At 46.7% G+C, this 14068-nt stretch overlaps 1 protein-coding gene across 1 annotated transcript; it reads left to right on the forward strand.

Moving 5' to 3' along the window:
* Positions 1-689: 689 nt before the first annotated feature.
* Positions 690-5525, forward strand: LOC141116673 (protein S100-A1-like). The gene is made up of 2 exons (XM_073609065.1): positions 690-893; positions 5365-5525. Exons 1-2 carry the CDS (start codon positions 756-758, stop codon positions 5506-5508), a joined length of 282 nt encoding a protein of 93 aa, XP_073465166.1. The 5' UTR covers positions 690-755; the 3' UTR covers positions 5509-5525.
* Positions 5526-14068: the final 8543 nt, after the last annotated feature.

Consider the following 14068-nt stretch of genomic DNA (forward strand, 5'->3'; position numbering starts at 1 on the left):
GCGGACTTTATGGCAGACTTTGCCTGGCGGACGGGATTTCATCGGACAATTCGATCGTGTGTGGGCTCCAGCGGATTTGTTTTCTCAAAAGTTGGACGGACTTAGATTTGAAACATGTTTAAAATCTATCCGACGGACTTGAGTCCGGTCGAAAAGTCTGCTCGTCTGTATGCTAGTTCGACGGACAAAAAGCCACGCTAGGGCAGCTATTGGCTACTGGCTATGAACTTCCTTATTTTAGTCCGGTCGTACGTCATCACGTACGAATTCAACGGACTTTGGTTGATTGTGTGTAGGCAAGTTCGTTCATTCAGAAAGTCTGTCGTAAAGTCCGTTGAAAAGTCCGCCTGGCAAAGTCTGCCGTAAAGTCCGCTCGTGTGTACGCGGCATTAAGTTCTCCTCTTCCACCAAACATCCAACTAGCTGAGATTCTTAAGTTTTGTTGTTCCACCAAACATATAACTAACTGTAATTCAGACCTCCTTTGCAAACCACCACCCACCAAAACAAACCCCTCTAATTCTCCTGTTTGTTCTGTAAGACTACAACCATGTCTCTAGTCCTCACCCTTTCCCTGGTTTATTGTTGCATGTCATCAACCAACTTGTTCTGGTTTAGAGATCTCCGTACTTGCTCCATTCAAATACAAAATATATCTTTTATGCTATAATTTTTATTTCCAGCTTCTGATTTTTGGTGGTACACCAAACCAAACTTCGACTCATCCACTTGTCTACTGACCTATACCTCCCATAATGTCAAAACTTGAAAAGGCCATGGATACACTTATCAACGTCTTCCACACATATTCCGCTTGGGAAGGTGACAAGCACAAGCTGTGCAAGAGGGAACTGAAGGATCTTCTACAGAACGAGCTTGGAGAGTATCTTGAGGTGAGACACAAGAAGACGGGACATGTACAGATGTGCAACCATTTGGGTTCATTTGTGTTCGCAGAACATTTGAAGTTTAAAACTGATATCTTTTTCATTTCAATAGGTTTATTGGTTTTGCAAAATGTATAAAAGATTAAAATAGGAACATACAATATAGGTGGAAAAAAAAAGGGGGGGTATGTGAAAGGCCTGCAGTGCCCCTACTCAGCGCCAGATCAATCCTACAGCTCTGATAGCAGTACACACACTGAGAAAAAATGTATATAAAAATAATACTTTGAAATATGTTATGAAAAATATTCAAAAGTACTCAAAAGATACTGAGCAGTTGTTAAGATAAAATAAAATGGAGGCAAGTAGTATAGATATAAAAACAGTCCAATCCCTGAATCATATAAATACTAAAACAGAGCTGGAAATAAAATGATAATATAATAATATTATAGACCAGTGGCAAAACACCCCACTTGTAAACAGATATGGAGCAGATGGTTGTGGTGAGTAGTCCAAAGCATTTAAAAGCATTCAAGGTGTTAGGAACATTTCAAAGTATTCAAGGTGTTCAAGGTTTTCAACAGTCGTTATCCTAGCATGCACCTTCCACCAGAGAACAGAAAAATCCGCATTCCACCACGTGTAGGGGGCTTCTGATGTATGGGGAATTGTGTCATAATAAAAAGGATTATGCTATGTACTATCATTCTTGCGTTTTATGATGCATGTTTGAGCCCCTGCAACAGTGGATCTCTGGGATGGTGAGGACCAGGTATCAAAGCAGCTGACATACACCAAACTTAAGGTTTACTTGTTAGAGGAGTCTGATGAGTTTGACCCCCTGGGGGAGTGTGTTATACATGGTGGAATGCAGATTTTTCTGTTCTCTGGTGGAAGGTGCATGCTAGGATAACGACTGTTGAAAACCTTGAACACCTTGAATACTTTGAACTGTTTCTAACACCTTGAATGCTTTTAAATGCTTTGGACTACTCACCACGACCATCTGCTACATATCTGTTTACAACTGGGGTGTTTTGCCACTGGTCTATAATATTATTATATTATCATTTTATTTCCAGCGCTGTTTTAGTATTTATATGATTCAGGGATTGGACTGTTTTTATATCTATACTACTTGCCTCCATACAATATAGGTGGACCTGTAAAGAAGAGTCCAGTAAATAGGACAACCTCTATCATAAAACAGTGCAATGGCCTTATCCTTTTTATAAACAGTATATTTTTATGAAGTTTTTCATCATAAGAACTTACAAAAAAAGAGAGAATGAAACTTAAATATAGATTAGAGCCTGAGTACGTAAGTAAGTACTTAAAACATAAACCTACAGTGCATTGAAAAAGTATTCACACCCCTTGAAATTTTCCACATTTGTCACGTTACAACCAAAAACGTAAATGTATTTTATTTTTGATTTTAAGTGATAGACCAACACAAAGTGGCACGTAATTGTGAAGTGGAAGAAAATCGATAAATTATACAAATAAATATGTGAAAAGTGTGTGGGGGAGCATTTGTATTCAGCCCTCTTTACTCTGATACCCCTAACTAAAATCTAGTGGAACCAATTGCCTTCAGAAGTCACCTAATTAGTAAATAAAGTCCACCTGTGTGTCATTTAATCTCGGTATAAATACAGCTGTTCTGTGAAGTCCTCAGAGACTTCTAATGCCTCGTACACACAAGCGGACTTTCCAGCAGACTTGGTCCGACGGTCTTTCTGCTGGACTTTCCACCGGTCTACCTGAACGGACAGACTTGCCTACACACGACTGGACTTTCCGGCAGGCTAGGTCCGCCCATCTTTCCGATGGACTTTCGCCGGAGTTACGGCGGACTTTCAGAATGAACGGACTTGCCCACACACGGACAAGACCGTTCATTTTGAACGCAACTCGGGTACGACGGGACTAGAAAAGGAAGTGAATCTCGCCGCTTTTATCGGCGAGATTGACACCTTGCGAGCCCCATCGTGGGGCATACCAGGCCCTTAAGTCTAGTATGGATTTTAAAGGGAACCCCCTACACCGAAAAAACGGTGTGGGGTCCCCCCTAAAATTCATACCAGACCCCGATCTGAGCATACACCCTGGCCATTCAGGAAAGGGGGTGGGGACGAGCGAGTGCCCCCCCTCCTGAACCGTACCAGGCCGCATGCCCTCAACATGGGGGGTGGGTGCTTTGGGGAGGGGGCACCCTGCAGGGCCCCCCGCCACAAAGCACCTTGTCCCCATGTTGATGAGGACAAGGGCCTCTTCCCGACAACCCTGGCCGTTGGTTGTCAGGGGTCTGTGGGCCGGGGGGCTTATCGGAATCCGGAAGCCCCCTTTAATAAGAGGGCCCCAGATCCCGGCCCCCCACCCAATGTGAATGAGTATGGGGTATATGGTACCCCTACCCATTTACCTAGGGAAAAAGTGTCAATAATAAAACAAACTACACAGGTTTTTAAAGTAATTTATTAGACAGCTCTGGGGGGTCTTCTTCCGGCTTCGGGGGTCTTCTTCTGACTTTGGTGGTCCCTCCGGTTCCTCTTCTCCCGGCATCCGGTTGGTTCTTCTCCACTCTCTCTCTGGCCTCTTCTCCCGGTGTTCCAGTTCTTCTGCCGGCTCCTCTGCTATCTTCATGCCGCTCTTTTGCCAGCGGAGGCCTGGACTTCTGGCTTCTGGGCTTCTTCTCTTCTTCTCTTCTTCCAATGTTGCCACGATTGTCTCTCAGGCTGGAATGCTCTCTGAGTGCTCCGATGTGACTTATATAGGCGGAGACCCCACCCCTTATGCCGTCACAGTCCCTGGGCATGCTGGGACTGTGACATTTTATGGGGCATGGTCACCGGGGGATGTTGACGACGCCCCCTAAAACATCACAGTCCCAGCATGTCCAGGGACTGTGACGGCATAAGGGGGCGGGGTCTCCACCTATATAAGTCACATAGGAGCACTCAGAGAGCATTCCAGCCTGAGAGACCGTCGTGGCAACATTGGAAGAAGAGAAGAAGCCCAGAAGCCAGAAGTCCAGGCCTCCGCTGGGTTCCCTTTAAAATCCATACCAGACTTAAGGGCCTGGTATGCCCCGCGCTCGCCGCAATAGGAAAATGTGTTTTTCCTATTGCAGCGAGCGCGAGATGCAATACCCTGCCCTTGCGTCGTATCTGGTCCGTCGGACCAGCATACAGATGAACGAGACAAACGGGCTTTCCATCAGGAACTGAGTCCGGCGGACTAAGATTTGAAACATGCTTCAAATCTAGGTACGGCGGACTTTTGGGAAAAAAAAGTCCGCTGGAGCCTACACACGATCGGATTGTGCGGCGGACTCTGGTCCGCTGGACCAAGTATGCCGGAAAGTCCGCTCGTGTGTATGCGGCATTAGAGAACCTTAGTGAACAAACAACGTCACCAATGCCAAGGAACACACCAGACAGGTCAGGGATAAAGTTGTGGAGAAGTATAAAGCAGGGTTAGGTTATAAAGGAATATCCCAAGCTTTGAACATCTCATTGAGCTCTGTTTAATCCATCATTCAAAAATAGAAAGAGTATGGCACAACTGCAAACCTACCAAGACATGGCCATCCACCTAAACTGACAGGCTGAGTAAGGAGAACATTCATCAGAGAAGCAGAAAAGAGGTCCATGGTAACTCTGGAGGAGCTGCAGAGATCCACAGCTCAGGTGGGAGAATCTGTCCACAGGACAACTATTAGTCGTGCTCTCCACAAATCTGGCCTTTATGGAGTGGCAAGAAGAAAGCCATTGTTCACACAGGGGCGGCCTGTCAGGTGACTTAGCCGCCTGACAAGTCGCGCTCCATTCACTACAATGGAACCGTTCTAATAGGAGTGACTCAAGTCAAACTCAACTCAAAGGTTCCTGTACAACTTTGGGGCAACTTCAAAGCGGCTTGCATTGACTTCTATACAGAAGTAGTTTTGCAAGTCGTGCTGCACGGGGCAGCTTCAGAGTCGGTCGACTTTGAAGCCACCCCTGTGTGAACCGGCTCTAAAGGGACAAGGACTCCAGAATGAATGAATGAATAAATAAATAAATAAATAAAAAGTAATATCTTTTAACTCTACTCCAGATACTGCATGTAGTTATTTCTAAAGCAAGTCACACACAATCAACAGCCAAATTGATGATTGGGGAACCCTCTGAAAAGTCTTTTTGCTGATATCTGACATTCAAAAATCATTATCTAAAAAATATATTAAGGCTTGCATAGCGTTGACTAATTCTAAAGAGGACCACATAATCTTGATACACAAACTACAAAGATGAAAAAACAGACGTGTAGAATTTTTACCACGAAAGCCTCAAATTTCCAAACTAAATACACTTTTTTAATTTCCTTTGGGATACGCTTCTAGAATGGAATCTCGGTGTAATGTAGGCAGGAACCGGGGAAAAATAGGAAAACAATCGTTGATTAAATCTAAATCTTCCTTCTCTAGGAGCAAAAAGATGCCACCTCCGTGGACAGGATCCTGAAGGAGCTGGATGAGAACGGAGATGGGGAGGTGGACTTTCAGGAGTTTGTCATCTTGGTGGCCTCTTTGACCGTGGCCTGCAACACCACCTTCTGCGAGAGCAGCTGAGGCACTCCGACCGTTCATTCCACTGTCATGGAGGATACCCTTGTACAAAGACTGACGTCTCAATAAACTAGAAATGTATCCTTTAAATTCTTCCGTGTTTCTGTTTTCTGCATCAATATATCTATAGAATACCAATGACCATAATCCAATACCAATATTCCTGAGTGTCCCGGAGTCATTGTTCTGGGACCCCCAAGTGTCCAGGTGTCATGGTTCTGGGACCCCCGGGTGTCATGGTTCTGGGACCCCCGGGTGTCATGGTTCTGGGACCCCTGGGTGCCACGGTTCTGGGAACCCCAGGTGTCATGGTTCTTGGACCCCCAAGTGTCCAGGTGCCATGGTTCTGGGACCCCCAAGTGACAGGGCTTATAACCTTTTGTTAACGTAATGCCCTGTATTCTCTTGGGTTTTTAGATGCATTATGTTATGTACAGGCCACATTATGAGTAAAAGACAAACATCGGTGTGTGGCGTGACGTTGATGTTGACAAACGCAGATAAACAGTTCAATGAGGATGAGATGTACTGTGAGGCCGGCCTGTACTGTGACTATTAGTTTGTTCAGGTAAAGATCACCGATTGTTCAGAACTTGCCTGAGGTGCCGGATGCCCGGCATTCATTATTGATAGAGCAGGCAGAACAATTCATTAATTCCCAGTAAGTACTGGTTTTATTTATCTTGTGGAATGGAGAACAGGAGCAGGCGGTAGACCTTTTGGGTACAGCAAGATGCTCATATAAAGATGTATTGAGCTCCAGTGCCAAAATCATACATCCCGAGCAAAAAACATCCTTGTTAGGCTGACGTCATATAGTGTAGTCCCGTTGTAATCCTTGTAGTCCCTATCAGTGAGACAGAGAAGGCTTGTATATCTGCAGGACGGGATGGGGGTGGTCTATCATAGTTACATGATTGATATATATATATTTTTTTAATCCAACAAACTTTTATTTCTGGTAAACAAGGATAACAGAATTAGGACAATGTGTACATATAATTTTGGAGTACAACATAAGCTTTATAGTGAGCAGAGTTCAGCTTTACAACAGAGAAAATTAACGTTCATGTTGTATACATTACGGCATACCTCAGTGGTTCACAAGTGAGTGCGTAGGGCATTATGCCATGGCTAAGTCAGGCATGTGGCAGTCACCAACAAGCATAGACATATACTGGAGGGAAGCTTGTGAGTTGCAGTAAGGGCCCTCTACCTATTAATGATAGCAGTGGTCAATCCGCTCCGGAATCTAGTAGTGTAAATGTGGATGCCGATTCCAGCCAATGGTCCCAAATTTTGTGGTATTTGGCTGGGCAGTTTCTGTACTTATATATAATGTTTTTGTAGGATAGGGATTGGTTGACAGTCTATCAGAAGTCTAGCTACAAATAATATTTCTTGCATAAAAATGTGAAGAGGTCTGTTCTGTTCATATTCAGGGAGTATTCCCAATAGACATTGTTTGGGGCATAATGTTAGGGGAGAGCCCAAATTGTTCCCAGTAGGATTGTATGGCCGGGCAAGACCAGATCAAGTGGTAGAAGGAGCTATTGTGGTCTTTGCATCTGGGGCATGAGGGGTCCCATTGAGGGTTACCCACCCAGCTTTGTGGGTTTTTTAGGACTCACCACGATACCTTATGCAGAGAGTTGCCCCAGACAAATGAGTTAAGGATGGAGTCCATATTTTTAAATATACGGAGCGGCAGGTAAGTTGGGAGGTGCCAAAAAATGTATAAGAGTTTGGGCAGCAAGTACATCTTGAGCAGGTTTATGCGGCCCATGGCTCCAAGGGGAAGAGGCACCCAATTTTCGGTTTTAGTTTTAATTAATGCATACAGCGGTTCTACATTCAGTTTAGCGTATTCTTCTGGGGAGCGGGTAACTTGAATCCCCAGGTATTTAATTTGCCTAGTCCTTATCAGAGGGAGGTGGGGTTGGTCTAAGTTCGGAGGACCTAGGTCTAGGGGAGGATCTGTGATTTATCCCAATTGATCCGGAAACCGGAGAATTCCCCGAAACGTTCAATGAGATTTAGGGCTGCCGATAGTGAGGGGCCCGCATCCTCCAAGTACAGCAGAATGTCATTGGCGTAAAGGCTAATGGTTTCAACCAGGGGTCCCAACCCTGAGGCCTCTTATGTCTAGATGTTCCCTAATGGCTATCGCCAGGGGTTCCACCACCAGAGCTTACAGGAATGGAGACAGTGGACACCCCTGACATGTACCTCTATTCAATGGGAAGGGATAGGAGATCTTACTATTCACCTGGACCCTAGCTACAGGGGACTGATAAAGCAGTTTGATCCATGTGATGAAATTGGGGCCAAATCCATATCTGCCGAGGTGATCCCATAGGTAGTCCCATTCAACTGAATCAAACGCCTTGGCGGCGTCAAGACTGACAATCACGCAGGAGCCTACAGAGCCATGGGTTGCCTGTAGATTCAAAAACAGGCGTCTCAAGTTGAAAGCCGTGTTTTTGTTAGGCATGAAGCCTATTTGATCAGGATGGACCAAGTTGAGGATAACCTTGTTTAAACGAAGCAAAAGGATTTTAGCCAGGATTTTGATTTCAAGTTGGAGCAATGAGATGGGGCGATAGGATTCTGGGAGGGAGGGGTCCTTTCCAGGTTAAGGTATCAAGACTATAAGGGCTTCTCGCATTGATTGTGGGAGGGTGGAGGAATCGAAAATGTGTTGGAATAGCTCCTGAAGTTTGGGCACCAAGACCTCATTAAAATGGGAATAGAATTCTAGTGGTAGGCCATCTGTACCAGGGGCCTTAGCCGTGGCCAAGCACGAGATGGCCTCACCAATAGCTTCAATAGTGATAGGGGCTTCCAGCTGGGTAACTTGAGCATGAGACAACGAAGGGAAGTTCACAGATTGTAGGAAAGATACTAGCTCATCATGAGTGTACGGGGCAGTGGAGGAGTACAGGGTGGAGAAGAAGGCATTGAACTCTTCAGCCACTAAGTCAGTATCGATAACCCATTGACCTGTGGGGTCAACAAGGGATACTACCACCGGAGGCCTATAGTCTAAGTGCGTGAAACAGGCTAGCAACCTGCCCGCTCTCCATGTTCGAAAATCCTTTGTTTGCAGATTTTTTGTTTAGCTTACTCAAAAGTGGAGGGTATTGACTAGACGAGATTGTACCTTCACGGATGAGGCAGTGTCCGAGGAAGGGTTGAACTGGAATGCCTGTTCTAGTGATTCTAAGTGGGCTTCGGGTTGTCGTAGGGCTGATTAGAGGACAACTTGTATCTGGAGATACGAGTCGATAGCAGCATCTTGACATGCAGTTTAAAGGACTCTCATATCGATCTGCAAGGGGCCGATTCTCTATTGGCGTTAAAAAAGAAGGTCAGTTCACATGATTGATATTTAGTCATAAAAGGCATTGGGGGAACAGAACCAGCACAATGATCTGTCACATAACAAAAATAGACAGAACCATAATCTGTACCACAGACCTCCTTCTAGTGACTTTACAAAAGAATACAATTTGCACTTTTTATTATAACTAGTTATAACTAGTTTACAGATAAAACCAAAATTGGTTCCAATAACGTTAATGAAAACCTGGCTTCCCAAAGCTCCTAAACAACACTGGTGAAACCGTGTCATGTCTTTTTCCCTTTCTATTTGGTTTTCCATGGACCAGAAAGTGTCAAGACTAGGCCTGGTGGACAGAGGTGGCCAATTATGTTCCCTGTGCCAACCCAGCCACTCTAGGTGCAAATATAAAGCTTCGCCTGCCTCAACACTGCACATTTTGGCTTCATTTTTCTTGGGTTCTAGAAGGCCTTGCCCTGGTATTGGGTGCAGCCCAGGTTCAGACTGTGGATGTAGTGGAGACTGCGGGTACAAAGGTGGTGCTGCAGAGAATGGATGGCAGATGAGCATGCCAAGGCGCAAAAGGGACTGCTATGTAGATTAGTGGAAGTTACAGGGGGCTACGGAGGTTTAAAGGTCTTACAGTTGTAGAGGAAAACTTCAGTACCCTTTAGGGGAACTGCAGGCACAAAAGTTCTAGAGGAACATGGACTCCATGCTCAAGCTCTGACACAACGTCCCACTTGATTTCAAATAGAGGATGCAGTCCCGTGATTATGGCTGCCACCTCATCCCTTTAAACCCAAACACATATTAATTACACAGGTTCTGTGGCTGATTAAGGTAGTAATTAAACTCATTTGGTGCCTTATCTGCATTTAATTAGTCTCAGAACCCGTGTAATTCAAAGGTGTTCGGGTTTAACACTGGAACACAAGCCAACTGGAAGTTAATTGACCCTAACCAAGCTCTCTCATTCTCCTGCTTGTTCTGTAGACCATGGTGTTTAGATGAGCTGTTTGGGCCAAGCATCAGTTCAGCCCCAAACATCACCCTTTTAGGGTGTTTGCATGTTCTCCCACCGAGTGCCCCACAATGTACTTGCATGCCGCACAGTGGGTTTTTAACTGCTCTGATTGGCTGAAACAATGCACCTGACCAGCGGTCAGGTGCAAGGCTTTGCCCAATCAGGGCAAAGAGCACTGTGAGAGCTCTGATTGGGCAAAGTTATGACTTTGTCCAATCATGGCTCAGTGCTCATTGTCTCACCCCACACTATAAAAGGTTCCTTCCTGTGGAGATAGAGCCTGACTCAGTGGTGAGAAGAATGTTTTAGCAAGCTAGTTAGGCCCCTTTCACACTACCACAACTCCAAGATCACGCAATTTTGCCACTATTTTAGGGAATGCCTGTGTAACTCTTATCAAAGTCGGACCAAAGTAGTGCAGGGACTACTTTAAATGACTTGAAGTCATACTAATAAGAATGGTTGTCATTGGAAATCATGGGGAATGATTTGTCATGTGACTTTGAAGTCCCAAGTCGCAGGACAAGTCGTTGGAGTGTGGATCACCTGTATAGAGGTATCAGTACAGAGCTGGGTGTGTCCACACAAGGAATATAATCCACATAAAGGGGGTGAGGAGAGGAGGGGAGGGGAGGGGAGAGGAGGGTCTGACCAGATTTCACTTCATATAAAAGGCTCCTCACACCTGTACCCAGCATAGTGTGTGCCGTCACATTGATCAGCATGGTAAGTTATATTACCTATAGAGAGTTTATATTACCCGTCCTCACCCATCATCATTGTGTTCTCTTCTCCCCAGACTGCAATCCTCAAACCCACCAACAAAATGTTCTGTCTTCTGATCTTTCTGAGTCTCTTCTCTGCCTACAGCACCAAGGTGAGTACCTACCTTTCTTCATTATCAGGGTGAGTACCTACCTTTCCTCATTACCAGGGTGAGTACCTACCTTTCCTCATTACCAAGGTGAGTGCCTACCTTTCCTCATTACCAGGGGGAGTACCTACCTTTCCTCATTACCAGGGGGAGTACCTACCTTTCCTCATTACCAGGGGGAGTACCTACCTTTCCTCATTGCGGAGGACAATAATACAATTGTTATTAATAGGAAGCATAGAAAACTGTGAATGTGGGGGGGGGGGACATTAGAGTGTAAGCTCCTGTGCTACAGAGACTGATGTGATTGGCTCAGTGATCTCTGTACAGCACTGCGGTATATGTCAGTGCTATATAAATGTATAATAATAATATTAGTGGATGAGGAGGTTGGAGATCAGATGATGGAACCTCCTCATATGTTTGTACAGGCCCTGATGCTGGACAAGAGTATACAGCTGTTGGTGGAAGAATTTAATAGGGGCGCAAGCAAGTTTGAAAATACCAGACTTTTGACTGAAGATCAACTGAGGGATTATCTGAAGCTGAATACATTCAAAGTAAGAAAATCATTTACATTATAATATGGACCCCCAAGTGTAATTTTTCTGGGACCCCCAAGTGTCAGGGTGTCATTGTTTTAGGACCCCCAAGTGTCAGGGTGTCATTGTTCTGGGGCCCCCAAGTGTCAGGGTGTCATTGTTCAGGGACCCCCAAGTGTCAGGGTGTCCTTGTTATGGGGCCCCCAAGTGTCAGGGTGTCATTGTTCTGGGACCCCCAAGTGTCAGGGTGTCATTGTTCTGGGACCCCCAAGTGGCATTGTTCTGGGGCCCAAGTGTCAGGGTGTCAATGTTCTGGGACCCCCAAGTGTCAGGGTGTCATTGTTCTGGACCCCCAAGTGTCAGGGTGTCATTGTTCTGGACCCCCAAGTGTCAGGGTGTCATTGTTCTGGGACCCCCAAGTGGCATTGTTCTGGGGCCCAAGTGTCAGGGTGTCAATGTTCTGGGACCCCCAAGTGTCAGGGTGTCATTGTTCTGGACCCCAAGTGTCAGGATGTGATTGTTCTGGACCCCAAGTGTCAGGGTGTCATTGTTCGGGTCCCCCAAATGTCAGGGTGTCATTGTTCTGGGACCCCCAAGTGTCAGGGTGTGTTTGCTCTGGGACCCTCAACTGTCAGGGTTTCATTGTTCTAGGACCGCAAGTGTCAGTGTGTCATTGTTCTGGGAACCCCAAGTGTCAGGGTGTCATTGTTCTGTGACCCCCAAGTGTCAGGGTGTCATTGTTCTGGGACCCCCAAGTGTCAGGGTATCATTGTTCTGTGTCCCCCAAGTGTCATTTTTCTGGGACCCCAAGTGCCAGGGTGTCATTTTTCTGGGACCCACAAGTGTCAGAATGTCATTTTTCTGGGACCCCCAAGTGTCAGGGTGTCATTGTTCTGGGACCCCCATGTGTCAGGTTTTCATTGTTTTGGGACCCGCAAGTGTCAGGTGTCATTGTTCTGGGGCACCAGAGTGTCAGGGTGTCATTGTTCAGGGACCCCCAAGTGTCAGGGTGTCATTGTTCTGGGACCCCCAAGTGTCAGGGTGTCATCATTCTGGGACCCCCAAGTGTCATTGTTCTGGGGCCCCCAAGTGTCACGGTGTCAATGTTCTGGGACCCCCAAGTGTCAGGGTGTCATTGTTCTGGACCCCCAAGTGTCAGGGTGTCGTTGTTCTGGGACCCCCAAGTGTAAGGGTGTCATTGTTCTGGACCCCCAAGTGTCAGGGTGTCATTGTTCTGTGCACCCAAGTTTCAGGGTGTCATTTTTCTTGAGCCCCAAGTGTCAGGGTGTCATTGTTCTGTAACCCCCAAGTTTCAGGGTGTCATTGTTCTGGGGCCCTCAAGTGTCAGGGTGTCATTGTTCCGGGACCCCCAAGTGTCAGGGTGTCATTGTTCTGGGACCCTCAATTGTCAGGGTTTCATTGTTCTAGGACCCCAAGTGTCAGGGTGTCATTGTTCTGGGACCCCCAAGTGTCAGGGTGTCATCGTTCTGGGACCCCCAAGTGTCATTGTTCTGGGGCCCCCAAGTGTCACGGTGTCAATGTTCTGGGACCCCCAAGTGTCAGGGTGTAATTGTTCTGGGGCCCCAAGTGTCAGGGTGTCATTGTTCTGGACCCCCAAGTGTCAGGGTGTCGTTGTTCTGGGACCCCCAAGTGTAAGGGTGTCATTGTTCTGGACCCCCAAGTGTCAGGGTGTCATTGTTCTGGGCCCCCAAGTGTCAGGGTGTCAATGTTCTGGGACCCCCAAGTGTCAGGGTGTCATTTTTCTTGAGCCCCAAGTGTCAGGATGTCATTGTTTTGGTATCCCCAAGTTTCAGGGTGTCATTGTTCTGGGGCCCCCAAGTGTCAGGGTGTCATTGTTCTGGGACCCCCAAGTGTCAGGGTGTCATCGTTCTGGGACCCCCAAGTGTCACTGTTCTGGGGCCCCCAAGTGTCAGGGTGTCAATGTTCTGGGACCCCCAAGTGTCAGGGTGTAATTGTTCTGGGGCCCCAAGTGTCAGGGTGTCATTGTTCTGGACCCCCAAGTGTCAGGGTGTCATTGTTCTGGGACCCCCAAGTGTAAGGGTGTCATTGTTCTGGACCCCCAAGTGTCAGGGTGTCATTTTTCTGGTACCCCCAAGTTTCAGGGTGTCATTGTTCTGGGGCCCCCAAGTGTCAGGGTGTCATTGTTCTGGGACCCTCAATTGTCAGGGTTTCATTGTTCTAGGACCCCGAGTGTCAGGGTGTCATTGTTCTGGGGCCACCAAGTGTCAGGGTGTCATTGTTTTGGTACCCCCAAGTGTCAGGTTGACATTATTCTGGGGCCCCCAAGTGTCAGGGTATCATTGTTTAGGGACCCCAAGTGTCAGGGTGTCATTGTTCTGGGACCCCAAGTGTCAGGGTGTCATTGTTCTGTGCCCCCAAGTGTCAGGGTGTCATTGTTTTGGGACCCCCAAGTGTCAGGGTGTCATATTTCTGGGGCCCCCATGTGCCAGGGTGTCAATGTTCTGGGATCCCCAAGTGTCATTGTTCTGGACCCCCAAGTGTCAGGGTGTCATTGTTCTGGGGCCCCCAAGTGTCAGTGTGTCAATGTTCTGGGACCCCCAATTGTCATTATTCTGGACCCCCAAGTGTCAGTGTGTCATTGTTCTGGGGCCCCCAAGTATCAGGGTGTCATTGTTCTGGGACCCCCAAGTGTCAGGGTGTCATTGTTCTGGGACCCCCAAGTGTCAGGGTGTCATTGTTCTGGGACCCCAAGTGTCAGGGTGTAATCTTTCTGGGGCCCCCATGTGCCAGGGTGT

This window comes from Aquarana catesbeiana, linkage group LG13, assembly GCF_042186555.1.
Source record: "Aquarana catesbeiana isolate 2022-GZ linkage group LG13, ASM4218655v1, whole genome shotgun sequence".
Lineage (NCBI taxonomy): Eukaryota > Metazoa > Chordata > Amphibia > Anura > Ranidae > Aquarana > Aquarana catesbeiana.